Here is a 26,359-nt window from a genome sequence, read left to right as displayed (position 1 = left end):
AACTGAGCCTTACATAGCTACAAATAAACTTGACAAACTTTTAGAAGCTTAAGTTATTTTTCTTTTAGAATTATAAATTAATAACCAAGCCATCTGAACTCTGGAATTTATTTGTTTATTTATTATTTATTATTATTTTACCTTCTAGGGGAAATCATATCGTGCTAGATTCAACACCTCAAGAGAGCTGAGGCTGCTGCAGCTCTGTGCCGTGGAGCCTACCAAATGTCTTCCCAATTGGCACAATATACATGGAGCACGTGTAAATACACATACATACATAACACACACACACACACACATATATATATATATACATAAATCAGGCCATCCACACAGATAACACGAACAAATGCAGAGCAGTCATGCAAGCACACATACCAGTTTCACTATTAGAGACCTCTAGGACCAGCACTTCTATCTTACACAACCTTTTATCTCCAAACCAACCAAACCCATTCCTCTCCTTACTCTTATTTAAGGGTTCTTCCCTTAAATATTCCGTACTAAGTACTGTGCAAACCTGAAATGCACTTTACAGTTATCAACTGTAAATTTAGCTTTCTGTAGAAGGAAAATGTTCAAAATGTATCTAAGATAGAAAAAAGACATAGAAAGATTTGGAGAAGGAATAGGGCAAATCTTAAAACAAAATCTGTTTCATTTTAGATCTGTCACAAAGCATTAATTCTGGGGAATAGAGTGCTTGAGTGCATGAAGAGCCAAAGGGAATGGAAATTAGAAGCTCAAATTCTTCATCAGGATGCCAGGAGCAGGAATGTTGCTGGAAACTGTACATTTATTACTGTACAATATAGCTGACATCTCCAGATGACTAGAAAAGTCACCTCCATTCCCACTTTGAGGGATTGCTTTGGGCATCAATACACATTTTTATTGTCTCCTCTTACAACTGTCAAATGTCAGGGAGTCAGACTTCTAGCAACACATGGCATGGGTGTCTCTGATTTCCAAAATAAATCTGAGCTCTCTAGTATATTAGTAGTATTTAAAAAGAGTAGTTTATTAAAAAGTAGTCTATAAAAAGTTATATTTAAAATGCATAGTGTAGTGGTATATAAAATGATTTGATAGCTCTACCTCATGGTTCCACTGCTTAATGAATCTATTTTTTCTTTCCAATATCTTAATTTTCAGCAAAGCACAAATCTTACTTAAGAGGTCCCCGCTTTGTCAGACATATCATTGATCTTGGGATGTTTTATGGCATGTCAGATGCTGGACCAAGAACGAATTGCTGCATCAGCTTTCCAACTAAGAGACTTTTATTAGGCAGCGTTGTGATGATATAATTAAAAATTTGTGGTGGAAGAATGGTTTCTTGAACAATAAACCATTGTTTTTTACCAGCCCAGAAGAGGCTGGGCAGGGCTGGCTTTGATAATTCTTCTGGAGAAAGATGACTCACCATGTTAGTGCAAGAAGGCTGTCCATAAATTTTGAGACAAGGCAGAGGCTATTTTTTATGTGATCCCCCTTTTAAAAATATACTTTCTATAAAAGATGTCTATTGTTAGGTAATAATTATGTGTGTCAGTGTCTTAGTTCGGAGTGAATCTAAAGGACCTCCTAACTTAGGCAAAGCATGAATGGAATACTCATCGACTTCTCAAGTCTCACACTTTCAAGACTCACACTTTTCCCTCCTGTCTCTCACTTCCCTGCCTTAGCAGAAGCATCTCCCATGTCAGCACTGCGCTGCTGCAACCTCCTCACTGCTCTGGAACTCCAGGCACCTGCCCAGCCAGGCACAGTGGTCTGCCCTAAAAGGGGGACAGGGACATTGAAGTCAAGATGTGAGAACACAGAGGTGATACTGTAGCCCCCTGCTGTCCCTCTGCCATGTGAGCTGATGCTGAAATGTATGTTTGTCTTGCAACTTCTTGCACCAACTAAAAGTTTGTCTTGATTTTGATACCCTGAGTAGCAACCTCACATATTTAGAGAATTTATAGGTAACAGTTAAAACTTTATCTTTGATGAGCAGTGGGGAGATGTGAGGAATTTCAGGGAAGTTCAGTGTGGACATTAGGAAAGCTCTTCACTGAGAGGGTGGTGTGGCACTGGAACAGGCTCCCCTGGGAACTGATCATTACTCCAAGCCTGTGAGAGTTCAAGGAATGTCTAGACAATGCTCTTAGTCATGGGGGTTTTGGGTAGTTTTTGCATGGAGCAGGGAGTTAGACTTGATGATCCTTATGGATCCCTTCCAACTTGATATATTCTATGATTCATCTTTTTTGGCAAGGATGCTTCATGTTTTAAACAACTTGAATTTGACTGAATGAAGATTTTCCCTGTCAAGTGATAACAAAAAAGTGTCTACAAAACAGTTTTCTTGGAAGTATCTTCCTGTCACATCTTTCTTCCCCAGTGCTTCTGGGGAGCAGTGCCATGCAGGGCAGGCTGCAGGGCTGCAGCACTACAGCTGTGCTGCAGTTAACATCAGGCAGATTTCCCTGGGAGATGTTGAAGTTTACAGTACTGAATTTTTTAGTAGAAGTCAGAAACACATGATTTTAAGTAAATAATACATGCTAACTTAGCCTCAGCAGCATAAAAAGACCATAAATTTCACCTTGCTAAGAAAATTCACCTTTCAGCCTATGCAGATGTTCTGGTTGTAACTGAGATTGGCAGTGCAGCATCATATTTTCTGATCTGAACTTTAATCCTGTGGTACTTAGTGGCAGCTTTTCATTGATCTATGTGCAGTTGATAATATTGGTTATACAGGTTAACAAAGCTAACTGAGAGCAGACTTCGGCCTATTATTTGGTCTTTTTCCTAATATTTGTCTTTTATTATTCTGCAATATTTCCTCACCAGCTATTTAGTGATCTAACTGCTTTATTGTTGTTGAATTCTGCTAACTCTGGTCTATAATAGACATATGTATGTTTCACAGTGAAATGTGATACATTTTAAATTTCAAGAAATGCCAATAGTGCAAATTGGCATATAATCCTAATTTTGTTTCATTGATACTTGCAATACAATTTAAGAAATGCAGGTCCTAGAATAAGTTTCTTATATTTTCTCTACAGTGTATATGTAGGATTGTACTGCAGACTCTCTGTACATAAGTCATAGAATAGGAGAAAGAAGTTATTCTATAGGAAGATATGAATGGTAAATTTTGATATCATATATTATTTTCTGGCATGTCAAATTACCAACCTTTATTGCTTGAACTGACTCAGATTTTCTGTGTACTTAGAATTTACATGGGAATAAAACATTGCAAATTGCCTTCATACTATTCTCTAAATGGGTTCTGATAAATATTTATAATGTCTTCTCACTGCTCAAATACTGATTCTAACTGGCCTTATTCAAGATTCAGTTATTCTTGGGATTAACCCTGAAATCCTATTACCAAGCCTAAAGCAGCAGGAAAAAAAAAAAAAAGGAAAAGAAAATGACAAAGCCGGATTACCTACAAAATGAAAGCCTGGTGAAATCAGATCTATTTCACTATTGCTCATTTAATATGTATAGATACAACTGGGTCACCAAGCTGATTTAGCCACAAGGTAGAAGTAGCATAGCAACAAACCTCAGCAGACTGAAAGTCAGCAGCAGTAGTATCTGAGTAAGTCTTCAGCAAACTCACTATATTTTCCTCAATTTTCAGTTTTCCTGTAATGGTGTCATTGATTTATTAAGCTTTTAGGGTCTTGGTATTTTAAATGTGTAAGTTTTATCTCTATAACAAGTTTAAGTATAGAAATTACTGCCTGGTTCAAGTTTATATGATTTTCTATAAAGGATAAATATTTATGAATGTTTAAAAATTCACAACTTACATACAGCTTAAGTCAGGTTCTCATGTCATGTCAGAAATTTCGGAAAGGGAGTTATTTTCTAGGTTTTTGATTTTTTAACTTAGAAATGCAGTTTCAGAAGATTCTGATTTAATATGATATGTTGAATCAATAGATGTCAGTAAACTAACTGAGAGAAGAGGGAGACAGTAGGTAAGGATGGTTGGGAAAATCTGCAATTTTACAAAGACCTGGTCCTACATATTTGATATATTTGTTATCACTTCTACAGATATTGGAGGCACAGAAGGACATTTAGAAAGTAGACAATTTTACAGTTTTTCCATAATTTTCATCCTCCTAGAGCTGGGACCTTTTTTGTTCAAGATGTGGAAATTCTCCTTTAAGGAGGAAGTTTAGATTTTAATATTTGTGTTTTTTCAATCATTTGGAACATGAATATATTTTATTGGTTTAATTGAAATGAGAATTTTATGCTACTCACAGAAAGCACCAATGTTCTCCATCAGAAATGTAAAATTTCACATTTTGTGGTATTTGTAAGACCAGTTCAACTTTTTTGTTTTAGTGCCACCTAGTGAATAAAGCTTGAAAGATTTTTTTAAGTCCTCAATTTATCGGAGTTTGTTTTTTACATTTTGCAGTAATGAGATGCTTTACAGAAGATTTAGTTCTTTTCAAACTGAATCACAGAGTTTGCATTGATTTGATTTCCTCTATTTCTTCTCATGAGGATTTACGTAAAGTTATTTCTATGTTTTTTGAGAACTGTGGCTTTCCTTAGTGGAATAATGCTTTGTCTGAAAAGCATTGATAAATGTTGACTAAAGCTTGCTTTCTTGATCATGTCAAATAATTAAGCAAATAACTGTACATATTTGTAGTTATATCTACATAGATAAATATATAGATTTGTATGAAGACACAGCAGAAAAAAACTTGACTGTCAGAAACAGTAATTAGCACTTTCTGATAAATTAATGCCCCAAGATACTACTCTTTAGTCCTTCAAAGCATTTCTTTTTTGCTGCTCTTTTCAAAGCCTACTTGTTTTGCTAGCATTACATAAATGTGAATTCTAAGACAGTGCAATGAGCAGGATTCTCTGTTGCCTTTCATAAAAGAAGCAGCATCAATTGAAATGTTTTATTTGTATTTAAATAACCTCCTACACTTGCCAACAGAATGATTGACATTGGATTTGGGATTTATATCCCTTTTATTTGTGTCCTTTATTTATCTCCTTGGGAGATGGAGATCTATTTAGAATTATAGAGAGGGATAGATGGGTATACAGAAGAGAATTTGAAATATTCATCAATTCATACATTGCCTGTGAAATCAGGTATTTTTCTCTCACAGTGCTGTAGTCTTCAGAATAAATGGTATTAGCTGTATGTGCATTTTGAAGAAGTTTAAGTGATAAAATGTTTATGAGAATTCATGCTTTAAAAATTTGCATCCTATTTGACCATGTGGTTTAAATGGCTTAAACAAAATAACTAGTATCAAATTAAAAGGCAAATTTGAGGATTTGGAATTGCTTGCACAAAGGAAAGGGAAAAAGCATATTCTTGTAGTGGGGAATTAAGATTAGAGCTTGTGGCCATGCCTTAACCTTGGATTTACTTTTTTATTTCCTGTTGCTTCCCTTTTCTCACCAATGAAATGAGAAAAGTTCTGAGCTATTCCGGAAGGAGCCTAAGATTCTGAGCAATGTTTGAAAATGACTGTGATGTTTAAGTGTGGGTGGCCCTGGGAGCTATATGCTCTATGTAACTTCCTAAAGTTTGTCAGCTGGGGAGAGGTTGACTGGTATCTGCAAAAGGCAGATTATAAAAGCAGTTCCCAATAGACATGGCAGCTTTCATCTGCTAAGCAGGTAATGTATTAGAAAGAATGAAGTTTAGGAAAAAAAAAAAAAAAAAACACAATATATTATAAATGGTTTGGTTTGGGTTTGTTTTTTCTAATCTATTTTGTTTCCTGTTTCTTTCCCAGGCTGCTTGATAGCTTTGATCTTTCAACTTAACCATCTCAAACATTTTTCAGCCTTTGTAAATCCCAATTCTGAATTCTGATACTTTCTTTCTTCATTTCAGATGTTTTCTCTGGGGGGGTTTTTCCACCCTCCTTCTTTTGCGTTATATTGCCCTCTTAATGAAAACACCTGTCTGTAGGATCTTTTTATTTGTTTTTTGATCTGCATATCCACAAACTGCTTAGAGTGGGATGAGATACAGGAAATAAATCATTATTTCTGTTCCACTTCCCTTGAATCCTCTAAAAACCTCATCTTGAGGTAGCAGTTTTAGTAGTTTTATTAGAAGGATTTCCAGGTTGAGATTGTGGAAAAGAGGAAGCTTTTGGCAATGCATAAGTAACTATTCTGGAATTAGAAGAGGTTTTCAGAATGACAGCCTTCTATTTTCCATAAATTCAACTCTTGGGGCACTGTGGATTGCAGGGGTCCATGTGTCTGGAGGAGCACACAGCTCAGTGGAACTACCCAACGGAGGGGAAAGGTCTCAAGCATTTAAATCTTTTGCTGGAGTTCTGTATAATTTTTCACTATTTTTTTTCACTTGGTTTTCACAAGCTGATCCTTTTCTGCATTGGAAGATAAAGTCCTTACAAGACTGTCAGATTAGTATTTCTGTTTCAGACCTTCACCAGAATGACAAAGTTCAAGCAGCATTAGACTCAAAGCATTTCATTTGGAGTTTCATGTTAAGTTGAATAGGTTGTCTTATCTTTCAGGTTATTGAGTTGCCCCATATATGGCCAAAGATTGTACTGGTGGGCTGAGGTCAACGAGGTCAAGTTCTCTTGACACTTTTTGTGCCCCAGTAGAAGGCTTAATTATTCCTGCCCAAACCTGTGAAGAGGAGGTCTTAAATTCCTCAGAATGGAGGACTGTTCTGGGACATCCCAAAGGTGGAAACTGCAAAAGGATATAAATAAATGGGGTAGTGAGAAATAATCTAGTGAAAACTGCATCTAGGTCCTATACCTTGCAGGTATAATTACAAGACAGATTTCATTATATTAATACTTCATGATGCTTTAAAATAAAAAGCTCAAGGTTATCCTGTTTTCTGTGATTTATAGCTGTTTCGCTGGAAGCCCCTCTTATTTTAGCTTAGATAAGGAATAAGCTTTTCATATACTTGAAAAAGTAGAAGTTCTCATTGGTGGTCACAGACTGTATAGGGTGTCTTTACATTTTAACAATTGAATGGTTTGCCTCCAAATGTCATATACTGTTTTGTAAGTGAACCACTGAGCCCACGGCATCATAAAAACATGCCTTTTATTTCCTTTTTACCAATAGCACTTTTGATGCATATGTTTATATTTATTGCAATAATTAGGGGGAATACCAAGCTGATAAATACCCAGCTGACGTACATCACATAGATACACTGAATACTTTGTTCAATAAAGTATGGATGGTAGTTACCTTAATTTTACACCATTGATAGGATTTGATTTTGTAAGAACAAGGACTTTCTGAAATGGCAACTGTTTTTTGAAAGCATACATGTTCTTTCTTCAGTTAAATGCTAAGTGATTGTGGGTATTGTTAATTGGTTTTCAAGAAATCTTGTGAACTGAAATAAGCATTATTATGGTATTTAAGGGTCAGACATTGTGGCCGGTAATCAGTAAAGGCTTAAAGCAGTTATTTTGGCTTGTAAATTAAGATGTGTACATTTTTACACATCTTAAAGTGTAAAAAATCATAGTGCCACTATTGCTGTTGTGTTTCAGATGAGCATAACTAAAAACTGTGTCAGTTTGGCTAACTCTGAATTTTGAATGCTCCAGTGTTTGTCACATATGGAATGTCAGTTTTGAGGATGATCTGAAAGCTTTTACAGTTGAAATACTTCCATTACTTCAGTACTTTACTGGAGTGCAGATTAATTAAATGTACCCCTGAATTTTCTTTCCCCCTTTGAGCGTTTTCATCAGTCACATTTGAACTTTACCTTCATCTCCTAGCAAACAGGGAAACGTTCATTCTGGAGGATTGTTGTTCCATCTACTGATTCCTTCATCTAATCAAAAACTCTGCTCACCTGTTTTTCTGACTGACATTAGCATTAATGTTGACTGATGTCTCTGCAAACAGCTGGCTCATATATTTGCTTAATTAAATTACAGCATTTGCAGACTTTGGTTGATGTAACACTCCATTCTACAAATGTGTCTTTTCTCTCCTTCATTTTACATCAGCATTTGTGAATCTACAGATGCAGATGCTTTGGCTTGACCTGCTGTTCACTTTACAGCATATGTGAGTACAGGGCAATACAGTTTAATGTGCAAGTGTAGTATGGCACAGTTTCCTTGTCAGCTGCCTCCACCATTTGAACGAGTACTCCCGAAAATTTTTTATAAATCGTTTTTATAGCCATAATTACCAATCCATATGCTGGATACCCGACCTTCTTAGAAATAATTATCCTGATATATTTGCAGGACTGCTAGCAAGTGATTAAATTGGCAGTTTAATGTTAGTGAAATTCCAGGGAGAAATTTGCTCTCATTACTAAATTTTCACTTGAATGTCTAAACTGCACTTTGCCATAGCAAAGACAAGCCATGCGCAGGCCATAGGATTGAACTGAGGATTTATTTATATTAGGTTATTAAATAATATCTATATAATATCACTGGTGAAGCAGAGAAGTGATTTCACTTTATTTTTTTCAGATGAAATTGGCTTTTGTAGGGCAGAGGTGCCTACTAGGTAGTTTTTTCTTCTACTTTCCAGGTACAAGTTCTGTACTTTTACCCCAGCTGGCAATTTGAATTGGTTTTCAGACCTTGTCTTTATAAAATTACTCTATGTCTGTAATTTTCCTATCATGGCTATAAATTTAGGTTGAGGCAAACTGAAATAATTCTGCAGCACCATAACTGTTTTCACTTCCACATGGTTTATGTATCCAATAATCATTAAGTGATTTACTGGTTACTTCTGTAAGAAACTTTTATTGGAAGCACCACTGAGTGTGTCAGTGTTCTGCATCAAAGTGAACTGGTTACAATTGTGCGATCATTTCACTGTTTTGCTTAAGCAGCAAAAAATGCTGGGTTTTTTTGGTCCTAAAAATATTCTTTTGGGGGAAATATGGAATACATTAAAATAATATACAGTGTAACCCCCTAATTGAAAATGGTTTAATATTATTAATCCCTTCATCCTTTCAAGTTTTTTTTTGTTGTAAGTATTCTACAGTTACAGGTTGGTATTTGCTGCTGACAGCAGTTCTCTCTCTTTACTTTGTACCTGGTACTTGGTGATTTATTTTAGACATGTAAGTAGGTGAGCATTTATTGAAATCTGTGACCTTATTTACCTTTTATTCTATAGAGCACTGCTGAACTAGTTAGCAGTAGTGAGACTTAAGCCAATGAGGCTTGATTTTTAAGTTATTTTAAGGCTTTGTACCAGGTTGACAACATAAAATTACATTTATATTTACTTTCACTGAACATCCATAATCAGGTAGAGGCATAATAATCTGCTTTCAGTTGAAATGTAAATTGTGAGGTCTGTATTTTAGTATATGTGAGTGTATGTATATTTATACAGAAATGAATTTAAAAGCAATCTTCAACTGATTTCCACTTGTTCAGACGTATTCCTCTTAAAACTTTTTCTATGTATATTTTTAGATAATGTCAGAATATCATATAAATTATTTTTCAGGGAGTAGACTTTATGAATATGCGAGTAAGACAGCAGAAATATGTGTTCTCAAGACACAAATTTGTATTGCTATCATCAGTATTCTCATATTTGCAAATGTACTCTCATGTGCTTCCAAGGGTGTTTTCCATAATGTATATTTACAAATTTAATCTGATGTACAAGTTACACTGTAAACCACCAAACTAATTCATGGAATATGGAAGTCACCTGATAACCAATACTTTTCAGTGATTAAAAAAAGTAAAATATATCTTTATCTATTTTTTTTTATTTCCTCAACTCTGCATTTCTGAGTTTTACTTCTTTATGTAAACTTGAAACAAAATTTGTGGGAATTTTTCCACTATAGTAGATTTTTTTGGGGTTGCCACAGAGTGAAGCACCAAATACCTGTTGTTTTGGTTTTTTTTAATATTACCTCATTTTGAAATCTCCAGTCACTACTGGATGTTCTCAGCATAGTGGAAATTGAAATCCAGGTTTGACATTCTTTATCTCACGAAGATCCAGAAAACATAAATATTTACTGCTACAGTACACAGAAGAGAGAATTAACTGTCTTTAATAATATTTCTATTTATTTTGAAGTTTAATAATAATGCTCAGAATGTCAGTTGCTTTAATCATCTTGTCCAAGCTAATGTGAGGAACAAGAAGAAATTGAAAGAAGCTGTCTATAAAATCTCTGCTAAAGGAATTACGGATTACAAAAAAGGCTTTAGCTACGCTTTTGAACAGCTGCTAAATGTAAGTATTTAAGTAAGATCTCTCTGCTGTCAGGTGAAGAAGGAGAACTTGAATGTTCAGATGGCCACTGCTTGCTCCTTCATTGTGTAACTGAGTGGTAGAAGTGCAAATCTTTATTCAGCAAGTAAATTTATCCCAACAATGTTTTTTTCATTGCAGGTTCCTCAGCAGATTGTTAAGACTTTGGAATTAATTTGGTTTCAAATCAGTTGTACTGTTTTACTTCATTCATTCAGCTGGTTTTTCATTTAACATGTGATTCACTTGTGGTAGTGGTTGACTTGCAGTTAATTTTAAAATGGAAAGATCTGTATCACTGTGCTATTATTGCAATTTTACCACATCATCTCCTAGCAGTGCTCAGCTAACCTACAATTTCACACTTATTACAACTTATAAATACTTTACCACGGTTTGAGCAAGAGAGAGGGGAGGAAATAAGTTAGTTAATAGAGGAATACTAGGCACCTGATGATGCCTCAAGAGTAGTATTCACTCACTGAGAGTATTCTAATTCCTTTCTCTTTCTCGTGTATAAGAAGAATAATTTCCTCAAAAGTTAAATGCATTGTTTCCATGTTTTAAATACATTGTGCTTTCTAATTTTCACCCAGGCACTAGCTTTTTGAATAGCAATGTTTCCCATTTACCACAAATGTTTGGGGTTTATTAGTAAATTTTAAATGGTTCATGTAGTGGTTTAAAAAATAGTTATACTTATCTTCATGAAGACTGCATATTATATCTTAAACCTTAGTGTAAATAAAGCCCTATCACTTTGTAGCAAGTGAGGATATAGCTCAACAAGTAAGAAATGTATTCTTATCCTTACTGTTTTTGTAATTTTTTTTTTTACTTTTTTTTTTTTTCCTAATCTGCCAGATTCTGAACTTCAGGACACTTCCCTGACATTGTGTATGCAGTTTAAGTCTATATCTGATGTTGAAAATTCTGAGCTCGTTAAATTTTGATGGAGGAGAAGAAAATGGACTGTTATTGTGGGAATTTTCTCAGTAGACCATTGCTCAGATTAGCAGAGGGGGTTGGTGGGGAAATGAGGGGATGTCCTCTGCTGATGGTTACGTAAAACCACAAACAATATATTGAAGTCTGCTGGACATTTTTGGACCAGGCTGGATGGCATTTCCCGCTTTTCTGCATCTGTTGATGTCTCATGCAGTGGGAACCAGGAAGAAAAGAAATTTTGCCAAATATGTTCCTCGTAACATTTATATTTGCTTAAAATTATGGATTACATTTGGTGCAACACCAGATACATACTTTATGTCCAGGCAACCGTTAAGAAAATCTGAACACAGGGGAAGCCTCAAAATGGACTTGTTTGTCAGACTAAAGTATTATTTAAAAAATAACTGGATATCAGTGTCATAGTGGGACCATCTCTTTTGTAGCTGGAGCCAGAAGTGTGATTAGCCTCACATGATCTCTGCAAGACTGGAAGTTATGCCTGGACATTGTGGATTGCACAAGGTTCTGAATATATACTTATCCTCTCCAAATATTGGCAAATCCATTTAGCAGGAAGAGTAAAGAGCTGGTGATGGGTTTAGCCCAAGATTCTGGTGACAAGATAATATAATATGGTGGTATAATACAGGCTTAAATAAATAATAAAAAATATGCCTTGGGATAGCTTCCAGTTGTATATTTATGAATTCAAATAGTCCAATTGCCCTGAGGTTTATATAAATGCAGTATTGCTCAAATTTTCAAAATAATTTTGTCGGTACTGTTTCTGGATGACAATTTTTCAAACAACTTTCCAGAATACCAAAATAATGTTTCTCTTGTACCATGAAAAAAGTGCTGTCTGATGTGTTGCTAAATGGAAATAGACACTGAAAGTTTTTCAACATACTAATTCAATTTATTAGCAATAATCTGGATTTCATATTTTTATGCAGCATTTTCCCATTATTTATTGTTACATTAACTTGCTATTTCTTTGAAAATCATATTTCAGCTGCAGCAGTTGAGGAGGGGTTTTCTTCCCCTCATACTGTAATATCTATGATTTCTCAAAGAAAAAATAGTGAAAAATGCGTTCCTAAAGTGTCATGTCACAAGGTATAATTGTAACCTGCCACTTAAAGAGTTAATTTTAAAGACATGAAACTTGTATAAAACAAAAGCAATTTTAGATAAATATAAAATGGATCATATCTTGCTTGCCTGTTTGAAAGAAAAAAACAAGGCCTATATCAAACAGGAGAGCTAAAAATTAATGCATAGCTCATTTCCAGTGGTATTCTTTTGTGGTTTAATCTAAGAAGCTGTTTCTTATCCAGGGGAAGCTCCTGTATAGACAACGCATTCCCATTCAGCTGTGGCCCATTGGACTGCTAAGGCAAACTGTTCAGAAAAATGATGAAACTACAGCATCATCCTCTCACAATCTGTTATATATTCACTCTCTGAGCCAGTATTTCTCCATGTAAATCCAAAGGGGGGAGGGGCTAGAAGATGTGTTGTAATTTCCTTGATCCCTTGTAAGAGACTAATGTGTTAAATTCATTCATCCAGATGCAAATTTTTTTTGGTGGGAGAATAATAGAGTGATAGAATGGCCTGAGTTGGAAGGGACCTTAAAGATGATCTGGTTCCAACACCCCTGCCATGGACAGGAGCACCTGTCACCAGACCAGGGTGCTCAGAGCTCCATCCTTAACACTTCCTTAACACTTCCAGGGATGGAGTAATATCATATGATTTGATCTTATTCACGTTCAGGTTTCCAATAATGTTTGGAGGCTAAAATCTCGGATTTTTTTTCTGTGACATGACTTTAATGTCTAAACAATGTAGTGTAAGTAAATGCCCTGCTATAAGTACGAGGAGATAAGAGAAAACTGCTTTTTTCTGATACTATGTATGCATATGCTAAATAAGCCACTAGAAAAGTCCTGTTTCAGTCAGTGAAAGCAAAGTCTAGCTCAAGTTCACATTGCCTGTAGCAGTGCTTCTTTCAAAATCACTAGAAAAGTTCCATAATATGAGCAAATTTTGGTCCCCTTCCTTGTTCCTCTGATCTTATTTTGGTCTATATATTAAATCACTGTAAATGTAGGTGAATTTCTTTATTTATGAGGTATCCAACCCTACTTTTATTACTTTTTTAATATCGAGAAGGCTGCAGCCCAAAGCAGTATCTTTTAAGTTATATTTCACAAGCGAAATATGGTCATAAATTATTTAAGTCCAACTGAAACACAGTGTGCTGATGAGATTGGAGAGAATGTATTGATTTCAGGCAGGGTCTATATGTTGTTACGTGTAAGGAAGTCTTTGGGCTTGATTTCCTTTTTTTTCAAATTTTTAAATTTGAAAGTAGTAATAGTAAGAAAGAGAGTAATTCTTCACTGAATATTGAACTCTCAATATAAATAATCTTTGAGGAATATTTCTTACCCTGTTAATTAAGGTTTTATACTTTAGTTTTCTGGGAACATTGTAGAACTGCAGAGCTGCAATACTGAGAATTATTGGGTGATGTTTGAGGCTTTGATGTTTCAGTCTCTTGATTACAGGAGTCAGACCAATGAGTAGAATGAAAAGTGGCAGAGGGGAGTGGGATCATGACACCTGACCAGCCTGGTGACAGTCACTCTGTAGCATCCAATAGTAAAGCAAGGGGGAACAGGGGACTTTATAAGGACAACTCTCCTGTTTATCTTCCTGACTCTAGAGTAAATTAATCCAGCAAAATTCAGGCTTGCAGAAGGAGAAGTTGAATTTATGTCACTGGATCTCTAAGGGTTTTACTCTGTCACATCCAACTACTCAGAAGTACCAAGATGTGTCTGACTAGGACCATTTGTACTCAACACAAAGGGCAAGGAACAGCTGCAAAAGTAATGAGCAATTTGCTTAGACTACATTCTTAACTTTTAGAGAATAAAGAAAGAGGAGCAAAAATTCATGCTCACCTCTATTGATCTGGCTGTGGAACAATGTTTTCATTCCTTTGCAAAAAACACTGCATTTTTCTCGGGGGCTTTACTAATTACTTTGATGCATTAGGAGTCAGAGGGACTTCTTAATTGTTTCAGGCTTGTTCTCCAGAAATAATGGAACATGCTCTGTTTTTCAACTCTGAAATGCAATATAGTTGGAAAAGTAGGTGATGGAGAGATCTTAATAATCTAGGTGGCCATATCTTGGCTACAGTATATTATGTAAACCTAATTCTAAAATACCTTTCTAAAGATTAGCTATTCACTTCAGAGTATTATTAATTAAAAGAAACAACATGAAAGAATTAAAGACTTGGAAGATTAAGTCCATTTTAAGCAAATATGACAAAAATAGCAAATGCAAGAATATTTCAAACCTTATAAGGTGGATATCCCATAGAATGCCTAAATTAGCAGAGTTTTTATTCAATTGGTCAGTGAGCTGGAAACTTTTTGTAAGTAGGAGTCCAACAGAAAACAAATAAGCATATTCAATAATTTGTTACAGGGTCATTGTTTCTCCAGTTTCTACAAGGAATCTAAGGATAAGGAAAAAAAGTAAGAATGAGAAAAGAGAAGAGTAAAAATGTTTAGAGATCCTCACTGTGCAAGTCTCATGCAGAACATCTGTCAAGGGACACTGTGGGGTTGATGTGATGGATATGAGCAAAAAAGCTCTCCTCAAGTTTGTGGATGTTAAAGGAACCCCCAAATCCCTATTCCATTCTGTTGGGCCAGATCTGAAATGACTCATATTTAAGTCTCAGGGAACAGAAAAGTGCATTTATTTTATTTTATTTTATTTTATTTTATTTTATTTTATTTTTCATTCAGAAGGGGGTGTTGAATGAAATTCTAAAAGATTGTTTAAGTTTTGACATTACCACATTAAAGAAGTAAGCCTGTAGCTATAAAAGCCATCAAATAAAACAGTTGTTATTCCTTATAGCCTGAAATATAAAAACTCTTCTCTTTGTTTCTCTTACAGCACAGTGTCTCCAGAGCTAACTGCAATAAGATTATTATGTTGTTTACGGATGGTGGTGAAGAAAGAGCACAAGAAATTTTCCACAAATATAACGAAGACAAAAAAGTAAGTGATATATGAAAATTGTACTGTATAAAATGAAACAACATAAAGAGGAACATTTAAATATGGAAGTGAAAGCATATTTGGTGCATGTATAAAGTGCTTTTAAAAAAATGTATTAGTATTGATCCTTAGGACACTTAAAGCTTTTTCAATCTATAATATTTATTTGAAAAATCATAAAATATATTTAATATTTTACACCTTGAGACTTGTTGGTCTCAAGTGATGCAGAAGTATACTCTAAGCCATAAAGAACTCAACTTTCTATTGACATTTTTCTTGCATTAGTGTCATCCCTGAATTACCCAGCAGAAACATAGGTAGTTAAATGATATGATACATGTGTGTATCTCTATGTCCTCACTGCAAATATCTTCTATGTGCTCTCATTGTTTGCCAGGCAAAAGCAAAATGATGACTCAAGGTTAGAATCTGAATTTGAATAGATTTGGGCTGGAACAAACCCACATTTTTCCCAGTGAGGCTAATTTTACCTTGGAGTGTCTTAGCAAGAAGTGGGATGGCTTTCTGTTGATGAAATTTGATCTGTGGTTCAAGCAGAATTATGGGTTTGACATGAGAAGCCCTGGATGAGTTCTGTTGTTTAGATTAAATTGGATTATTAGCTGTGCTAGTTTTGGGTTTAGTCTTTGAATCTAATCAAACTTCTGGTCTGGCTTTTGCATACTTAAAATGCATGAGCGTGTGCATGAAATATAACAGCTTTTAGAGTTGTCTCCTACTAAATTTCAGTGCAAACCATCATTTATTATTATTATTACTAGATTAATCACATTCTAAATAGAAATGGAATATGAGCTGGGTTCACACTGCAACTAAGATCTTACTTTTTCTAGTACTTGGGGATGTGCCTGTACCTGTGGGGTTTTGTGAGTTGTTTCTTGTTTTGTTTTCAAAAAAGCAGCTAAAAGTTAGAACATGACTCATGAAGGCACTTTAACAATTGCCATGGACGTATATAAAGCAGTGGAAGTATTTGGTTGGAAATCCTCAATGTTTGAATTAATCCTTTCAAAAGTAGAACTGGAAATGCAATGCTGAATTTGTATCTATACCAGCAGTTCAGTCACTGACCTTGAATAATCATTTTATGGCTGCTTTACAGTAGCGTTTCACATAGAATGATATGGCAGCGTTTAGTTAATCCTTTGTCTGACTTGAAAGTACTTTTTAAACTGGCAATTAGAAGAGACAATGGAAATCATAGCCTTGTGTGACACACATGGCTATACTCTGAAAATATATGCAGAGATTCCTCTTCAAATTTGGATGTGGTAGCTTTTATCATGTTACAACAACAGCCATCAGCTATAGAAAATACATGCATAAGGGGAAGATGTATGATTGATTCCTTATTAATTTTTTTCATTTAATTTGCTGTGTTAGGAGGAAAGTGTAGTAAAATATTCAGTCCAAATAACAAAACAGATTTCGGGGGCCGAGATTTATGGTCTTAATCATATCATGCCTGATGGTTGATTATTCTTTGAAGTATAATAAATGAAATGTAGGACTTACTAATTTTAAATGGTTATTTTACTGCATCATTTAATGTAAATTTTCACTGCCAAGGGTCAGGGTGGTTTTATGTATACTGTTATATATAAAATGCTATACACAATCACTTTCTTGTTCCCTCTAGTGAAGGAGGGTTTGGGGGTTTTATTGTATACAGCAAATGTATGATGGTGATAATGGTCACTGTGTGTCAGTATATTATCATATATAATTTAATGCAGTGCTGATGCAATGCAAGGCACATTTTCTACACTCTTTTATGGTCTATGCATCTACAAGTCCAAATCTTAGCAAACACTTACATTTTGTCACTTGTCTAATGAAGTACTAGGTTGCTAGGTATTAGTCCTTACTGATTTTCTCCAAAGTGACATTGAAATTGAAGTACCAAGTTTAGGCAGGTGTAATTTGAAGAACCATTTGCTTTCTCCTTATCACTTTCAATCAGTAACAATCCTTGTAGTGTTGAAGAGAAATTTATGGTTGAAGAGCTTCTAATGAGACTGGACCAGAAAATTCTTTTTGAGGAGTCACAGTGAAATCTCCTAACATCTTTCATAGCATTCTAATACTTTTAAAAATAAGATTTATACAAAATATGCTTGTGATAATGCTCTTCTTAGTAAGGCTACACTTGATTCCAGAATGATGACGTGAGCTCTTTTGTTGTTGCCTTTGTATGTAACTTAATGTTAGTTCATTATCAGTAGAGATAGTTGGTAGACACATTCGAACATGGAAAATACACATACACTTCTGATCTTGCTAAGTCATAATCCCAAATATTTCGTTACTTTCTTAGATTGCAGAGTAGGCTGATTTCTTATACTAAATTATGATATTTTTAAAGAGATGTGGGAGTAGCTCCTGTTGTCTTTATTTCAGTTAATTTATAATTTATTTCATAAATATCCAATGAATTTAAGACTATTTTCATATTTATAAATTTGTAGAGGGATTATTCAATATAAGGTGTTAAAAAGTTTTCTGTGTTTTACAGTAGAAGTAGTTAATGGTATAAATATGTATCAGCATATGTATTTTCTTGCCTGCTCTGCATTTATTTGACCACTTGTCTTTGTGTTTTGCATAAAGTATATAAAAGATGAATCTTTATTGTCTTATGTCACAGTCAGTCACTTCCCACCTTAGGCACACTGTGTTGTAAACTTACTTTCTTTTTCTTGTACAAAGAAAAGACCATTTATTCAAATCTATTAATCCTGGTTTTCATCTTCTTGATGTAAAATTGCTTCAGCTCTGTAAGTATTTTCTTTTCCATTTCAGTTAATTTGTAATTCCTTGTCATGAAAGAAGCTTCAGTTTTGGCCCATCAAGTAACGTGGTTTAGTACACTTGTTTGCAGTGTCATTGGTGCAACCTTCAAGTTAAGTTAATGAATGCAATAAACAATTGAAAACTACTAAAAGAGCAGCCTAGAATCTAGAGGCTGAAAAATGGTCCTTTTGAATTAGAGCTTTTAATCTGTTTGAAATAGCATACAGATACATTTAAAATAGTTTTCTGTCTATATAAATAATTTACAGTACAAATAGGAGGTTATTATAAAACTTACGTAACACAGATTTGGGGAGGAACATTTTGTTTGAAGTGGAAAATCACTGTTGTGTTTCACCTTTGCATGCCTTTTCCCCTTTATAAAGCCAGATTTTATTGTCATATATTGCAACTACACGCTGAGCCTGATATTTAAAAACTGGAGTGTTTACCTTCATGGTGACATTTGGGGCACTCACATTAAATGTGTAAAATACCACACATGCTCTAAATTTCAGGAATGAGGGTGCTAAATTTCATTTTATTTGCACTCCTCCTACAGATGGCTTCACTGAAGATAGCAATATAAATTTAATTGAAATGCATTCCCCGTAGGCGTTTATTGTGAGAATTTTGAATTCAGGTTGAAAATAGAAAACCACAGATCTTTGGGGCAAATTGTCCCCTTGGAATCTGTATTTGGAAAGATTGCTCAGCTTATGTGAGTAGGAAAAGACCTTAAACATACCTCATGCATTTTTAGTTGTTTGAAGTTTTGAAGAATGATAGAGGTTTGCGTGGGTTGGATGGACTGATCTAACACACACAGGCAGGATTGGTCTGACCCCTCAGATAGGAGCAGAACCATAAATTGGGTCTTATGTCTCATTCCCACAGAATTACTTGCCAAGATTAATACAACCTCATTTTGTGTAGATTTTTCTGACAGTATCATTTTAGAGGAAACTATGTAAAGAGAAGTTTTCCAAAAACTCAGTTCCATTATGAATATCTGTATGTGGTCGGCACAGAATTGTTACAGTGGTAGAGATCCTGTGGGAGAAGGCTCCAGCTTGCTGGAACTCCACTGGGAAGCTCACAGCTGCCACTGACTTCTTCCAAATGGGACACATTCAGCATGTCAATAGAATGATAAAATGAAATATTTATGTGAAAGAACTTGTAAAACTTTCATTTAAAAAAAAAAAAAAAAAAAAAAAAAGCTTCCTACTGTCATTACCAGAGCAGGGAACCATTTTCTTTTTCGGTTTCAACCCGTTACAGCATAATTGCTAGTTAGTAAAACTAAAATCAAAACTATGTTAATTTAGGCAGTGGTGTATGAATTGTTCTAGACAAGTGTTAGTCCTGACTAGAAAGGATCATCAAAAAAGCCCATGATATTTCCACTTTGGGTAGCCGTGCAATTCTCATCAGGGATCAGACTGGCCAAGTATAACTTTATACAATCACTTAGAGAGTTGAAAATAGAAACAGTGTCTTTCACAACACTACTGCCAGCTTTGAATAGAGCTGAACAGCTGTCAGAGTGCACCCCAACAGGTTTGGCATTTCTGAGTGTGTGGTAGACTTGTGACACAGGATATAACACAAAGTAATTAAATTAAGGGTTGAACAAAGCTTCTGCTAGCTGTTTAAACTGACTCCCTGGCTCTTTTCCTAATTACTTCTGCCTTAAGAAAGTGTCACCTTCCAGCTGTTAATTTTAGTTTATTGTATGTTCCAGGATATGCACAAATGGTAAACCTAAAATATTCTGGGTGAAACTTGGGTCAGTACTTAAAAATTCCATAATCCATTATTTTTTCTTTCAAAGTAAAAGTGGAAACTGTTATTAAAGTATTCACCAAAGAAGCATCTTATTCTAAAGTCAAATTACATTTTTTTACCTCTTAGCTCCAATTATTAATTAAGGGCTTGCAATATACCCACAGTTCCAGTTTCTGGATTCCTAACATAAATTAATTCTACTACAATAATGAATTTAAATATTCCATATCAGCAGTATCCCTCCTTTGACACTCATTACCCAAATATGCTTCAGTAATAGTCAAGCTGCACAATACTGAGCTATTTAAGTCTTGAGTCTATAAATCCATGCAAGAACAGTTTGGGAGGGAGGGGGAGGTTGGTAGCTTTTTTCTTTTTCAGTATGGTATTAGGCACACATTTTTTCCCCATAAACTTAGATTTTGAACCACAGTTACCTGATGGTTGTGAAGCCCTGTTTCCCCACTAGAAATCAGAGTTCAGTGATTTTTAAGATACTCTTTTTCAAAAATATCTATACACTGTTCTTACAACAGCTGTTTTCTAAACTGACATGCTAAGCTACCATGTGTCCATGCCCTGGCAATGCTTTTGGATAACAATAGTCTGCCCATCTTTTCCACACTATCTTTCACTGACTCCTTTATCTTTAGACTAAATAACATCACCAAGCCTTTCTTGGAGACTAATAAGGAAGCAATATCCATTACATTTCTTCTACTTTTTTCACTTTTCCATTCAGCCATCATATCCCCTGTGCTATTCTGTGTATGGACATCTGGGCGAGGTTGCTGCAGAGTCAAGAGGTGCAGCAGAAAGTGCAGTGGGGCAGAGGGGGGATTTTTAAGAAGAGCTGCATGCAGAAGAATTTTTTCATGCATGTGTCTGCACACACATCTCTCTGTTGATGTGAGTTTCTCTTTATGCTGCTGTTTCATTATGAGAATGATTCTGGGCTGCCAGACATTTTTATCTCCTGTGCAAGATAAAAATCCTCGTGGAGGTGTTGAGAACTGCAGAAGACTAATGAAAATTTTAATATAGCTTTGTTGAAAAGTAACCTTATCGGTCTTATTAAAGTCATGTGTATCTGTTACATAAAACCCAACTGGCAGCTTGTTTCCCTCAAATTTGGCATGGAGGAGGCTATTTGATACTTCTATTTTTGTTGATGTTCAATTCCAAACACTGCAGTAATAGCGATTGATTCAGTGCATCACATTGAGGTTGATGCTGCAGATGGCATAAAATGATTAATCAAGGCAACAAGGATAGAGTATCAGTTAATATAGAAAGCACATTATGTTTGTTTTGGGACAAATGCAAGAGAGTTGGACTGCATTTTGTTTATTTATACAAACAAAATGCTACATATGGCATAGCTGATTGAGGCTAGACATCAGAGGGTCCATCCTGTCTCAGCCACCCCATATATTAACTGTGCATTTATTCCTGTGATTTGAAATTGCTGTGAAATACTATTTGATTTGGTGATGTTCTTCTGTAATTCAAGTATTGGAGGTCTGGGACTTTCTGAAATGAGCCTTTTAATACCTAGGCCATGCCTGATGGTGTTTATGTAACCTCTTCTTTAAAGTATCCAGTTCCACAGCTTCCTTAAGTATTTACATTCTTCTCTTTCAATAGCTACCTCTTTAGAAAGCTTTCCTAGATTTCCTTAAGAAAAAGTAGGTTTAGGGGGTTTAGTTTTGTTTGGGTTTTTTTTTTTTTTCATTTCATTTTACATTTTTTAATAAAAGCAATTAATTCTCATCATAATTTCCCCTTCCATTTTAGGAAACAATTTCTATTTTGAAACTTTAATCCAAGTTTTCTATCCAACTTTTGTCTTTTCAACTAAACAAGCTAATTTCTTTCAGATTCATCAAATTAATATCTTAGATTATTTTCATTCTTTATTCTTTACACCCCTTTTTTGTATAAAGGCACATTGTCGCTGCCTTTCTTAGAACATGCTCTTGAACAGTGAGAGAAACTTAAGTGGCATCAAGAGAACAGAGTATTTTCTGTATATATATCTATTTTTAATGCATGTCATCACTTAGGTAAATATATCATAGAGCATAACTTACCATTTTGGAATTGTGTTATGTTATTGAAACATATTTGGGTTTTATTTTATTCTTAATCTTTTTTTCCTTAGATGTTCTGGGGTTTTTGGTTGTTTGTTTTTGTTTTTTTAACAGTTCCTCTTCAGTTTCAGTATCTGTGTCTGATTTTCTAAGTATCTTTAATCCTACATTACATTAAGCTGTTTTTTATTGTACACTTAATGTTTTCTTTTTTCTGAGTTACCATTTTGCTTTTAATCCTTCATTCTTTAGATTTTCTTCCTACACTACTCAGCTACCTAATTCTCTGTGTTTGTTGGAGTCTGTCTCTTATAATTTTTTTACTGCTATGAAACCTTCCTTTCCTTGTAATAAAAATCACTTCTTGATCTTTTACTCAAAATATTTTCTTTCTCCTAGATATACAGATCATTCTACCTTAAAATTCAGAAATAAATTAACTATTCTTGGCATCTTCTAGAATAAGAAATTTTCCTAACCTGCTACAAGTTATTCAGTAATTCTGTCTCACATTATAAGTTTTATCTACCAGACCTTATATATTCACAGTTATACATATTTTTTCTATGCTTCTGGTGTTTATTAAGGGAAGTGCAATAAGTAAGTAAAAACTGACTGTAATGAGTCAGTTACAGAAAATAGAGAAGATTTAAGTTTTACTGTCAGGGCCACATAAGAGTGGTTCACATATCCTATTCATTTAAAAACACAAAGAGTGAAGAAAATTGAAAAGTTAAGAATTGTTTTCTGCACATAGAAAAGCCAGAAAGGATGAAGAAAAAAATATGAATATGATTATGAAGATTAAGAGATGCCTTTATGTAAAATTGCCCATTATATAGTGAAAATTCTGACATTTGCATGTTCACTGAGTCTAGCATTTTCCAAAGGTTAACTTTACAACACTGGTTTGAGAATGCAACTTTCTGGGAAGAAACTGCAGAATTTGTCTACTTAATAGAATAAGCAGTGTAACTAAGGTAGCACAACTGAATATATTTTTTAAAAATAATTAACTATTATTAAGTGACTCTAAAAATTGATAGACATCTTAGTTTCTAAATGCTGCTTAGGCCACCTCATAGGTGGGTGTTGAGCATTTGTCTATAGTAGATGGAAAGATTTGCCAATGCACAGATGGAAAAAGTGGACAGACAGATGCAGAAGAGTTTATACCAGTGCTCAAAGGGGGAGAATACTGAATAGGAATCTCTTTAGGGGGCAAGAGAGTAAGGAAACAGCTGAAACAAGCAGATGGTGGCACAAGATGTACACATGCAGCAGCCTAAACATATGACAGGTTAAGACGGAAATAAAATTTTTGAAAAACAAAGTTACAGTCCATTTGGATAGCAAGAAATATGTGCTTATATATGCAAGAAGCATAACAGAGGAAAGGGATGTGAAACGAGAAGTGAGACTGCAAGTGTAGGTAAATTGTACATTTTACCCAGGCAAGTAGAAACTCTGTGCAACTTCAATGCAGAGTATTAAAGATTGATGCAAATGTTGTAAGGAAAGGTTGCTTTTTAGGAGAGAACATCAGGCCATGAGGTGGAGCAACTCTGTTTGACAGGTCTTATCAAGAGTAAGAACTACTAAATGTCACTTAGAAGGTCTTTTTCTAAAGCATTTTGCAAAAAAATACACCCTTTATTTTGAAAAAAGGCAATGAAAAAAGTCATCTTTCAAGTAGGGAATGAGTATGCTGGTAAATAGAAAATACCCCAGTCTCTACTTAGAAAGTGACTTGGATTCAGAATCCTGAATAGTCTCAAAGAAAAGGCTAAAATCTGCGCTGTCATATCTCCAGGAAGTCACAGTTATATTCTCAAATTTTTTGCACTGTATAGGATAGAATTTAATATGCAGAATTGAATGTGGTATAAGAATAGGTTGTCTTTAATAGAAGAATAAGAAATTGACTTTATGATCTTGCACTTGTATGGTTAAGGAAAATGGCATTGAAGTATTAGCTTCTAATTATTTTGAGGTCTTCACAAACATTTTTGTAGGTCTTAGTCCTAAAAAACAGAGAAGAAAACCCCTCCCCCCAAAAAATCTGTTATTTTTCAGAAGAGAATCAGTTCCCATATGCAGTCTTTGAATTAGTATCCTATTATATGTCTCCATTCCTCTGTTTCTATATTCAACTTCTATTTGAAGTCAGTAATTTCAGTTGAACTCATGTTAGCCTTGTATCAAATTCAAAGTAATGTATTTAGTGTTTGCTGAGGCTTAGATAGGAATTCTGCCCTTCATAATCTCATCCTAAATCATGTGCAAACAAAAACATCTTATCCATAATGACCACAGAACCTGGAGTGCCAGCTGCAAATGTTTTTTTTTTTTTTTTTTTTAATAATTCTGAGTTTATGTAAATGGATTTTTTTTTACAGGGAAGAATTTGGTTTTATTTGCAAATCATTTTTTGAAGCCACCACTTTGAATTGTATAATGTGGTTTGACAATTCTGTATTCTCAATCCTACATGCAGACAGGAAAAACAATAACCTCAATGTTTTTTGTTGCAAACTTAGTCTGTAGCTGCTATTTCATTTGAAAACAAAAAAACAAAGACAAACCCAAAACCCTCTAAGGCAATGTTTTGTCTACAATACATTTCTCTGTAAGAAGCATATTTATAATGAGGTCTGAAGACCTCTTTATTTTCCTTATTTCTTTTTTAAAAAAAAATAATTTGCCAGAAGTTATTAAAATACATTTATATCACATTATAGACAGAAATATCTTATACCTTGTCACCTAAAGTATGATCTATTAGAGTAAATTTTCTCTGCTCTTTCAGCCACTGGGAATGCAAAATTTAGATCTAAATCTACTAAGAAGATTCTGGTACAAACTGTTCAATACACCAAGGCTATAGACACCCCAAATGGTTGTTTTACCTGTGGATTGCAGGGGAAAATCACTTGTATTTTTTTCCTGAAAATTGTATTTATTTCTCTGATTTGAAAAGAAATGAAAATACACATTATTCAGTGTATGAGTGAACTGGGTCATGATTAATTTCATGTTTATTATTAACTGCCCACGGGATAGGTGGCAGCTGTCTGTACATATTTGATGCTTCTCATAGATAATCCTGAAATTTCAGGTGCAGTTTGGCAAGAAGTACAATGAGTGGGCATGAACTGCTTGAATTAATCTTTAACTGTGAAGGACGTTCTCTATTCCATGACTGCACAGAAGCATCTGTCTTTCAGCCCTGCTCGGGCACTTGCCAGCTGCTGACAGGTGGCATCGTCACCGCCTGCTTTTGTCAGGAATGGCACGTCCTACCTGCAAGCAAAGGCAAGGTCAGGCTGCCCTCAGCATAGCCCTATATGGCACTGCTGAGTTTCCATCATTATACAGTAGCTGTAATGTTTTTTTCCACCTAGAAAAGAAAAGGGAACCAAACTTGCAGCATTTTCATCCCTTAATCTCCATCTTCTAAGGTAATCTGAAGATACCATTCTGTTCCCAGGTCAGTCTTCAAGAAACAGCATGTGAGCATGGACAAAGTCCCCTCACCTGTTTGGGTGGCATACCCTTTCTAAAGCTCATTAAATAATTTTTTTTTTTTAGAATTTTCATGTTCTTTTCATGAGCATCAGCCAATTATAAAACTAGACATGAAAGTTTTGTAATTGATAATTCCAGACAGGGAGACTTCCTGTAAATGGATTCTGCTGGAAATGAGGGTTTCTGAGGGTCCTTCCTTTTCCCACCCACTCTTTTCCCTCTTCTAGTACAACTGTTTGGCACTTGCAATTGTTAAATTTCAGTCACTTTTCCATGCTGTACAAGAACTGGAGGAAATGGGAGCAAAAAATCGAGGAAGCAACTATACAAGACTATTTGTGTGGGAAAAAACAAGGCAGAGTACGTGATTAAAATTAGTGTTTGAAATGGCATATTTAAATATTCCTTTAAATAATTGGATGATATTTGTAATAATTCTTCCATGGGATTTAGAAGAACAATGAAAAAAAAAGAAAAGGCTTAGTGTCACAATATGAACCGTAAATATCTCTCTAATTAATCCAGTCCTTTCCAGCTGCTCAGCTGCCTCCAAATGTTGTTTTGACTATCAAAGAAATGCCTAAAATGCTTTTAATCCAGAGTACAGTGGGAATTACTTTGTCAACTCCCTTGTCTGGTTCCTGATATGGACCACCAAATTTACAAGGAATTCTGAGAAAAAGTTGTTTTCTTCAGAGAATGCTAGATGATGAGCGTCAGGGAGAAGCAACTTAGGGAAAGGAGGAATTTAATTGTTTTTCATTTCAGCAGGGAAAATT

The 26,359-nt window shown here is 34.8% G+C and overlaps 1 protein-coding gene across 9 annotated transcripts in view; it reads left to right on the top strand.

Moving 5' to 3' along the window:
• Positions 1-26,359, top strand: part of CACNA2D1 (calcium voltage-gated channel auxiliary subunit alpha2delta 1) — a 365,110-nt gene that overhangs the window by 273,534 nt on the left and 65,217 nt on the right. For all 9 annotated transcript variants that reach the window (XM_042018479.1, XM_042018478.1, XM_042018482.1 and 6 more), the window contains exons 11-12: positions 10,126-10,284; positions 15,247-15,351. In XM_042018479.1, coding sequence (XP_041874413.1) covers positions 10,126-10,284; positions 15,247-15,351 — 264 coding nt within the window. The remainder of the gene's footprint in view (positions 1-10,125; positions 10,285-15,246; positions 15,352-26,359) is intronic.

The sequence above is a fragment of the Corvus kubaryi genome, unplaced genomic scaffold (assembly GCF_017639235.1).
Source record: "Corvus kubaryi isolate FWS band 111438036 unplaced genomic scaffold, C.kubaryi_AGA036_p1.0 137, whole genome shotgun sequence".
NCBI lineage: Eukaryota > Metazoa > Chordata > Aves > Passeriformes > Corvidae > Corvus > Corvus kubaryi.
Note: the sequence above shows the minus strand (reverse complement) of the source record. Positions and strands in the feature narration are given on the sequence as shown.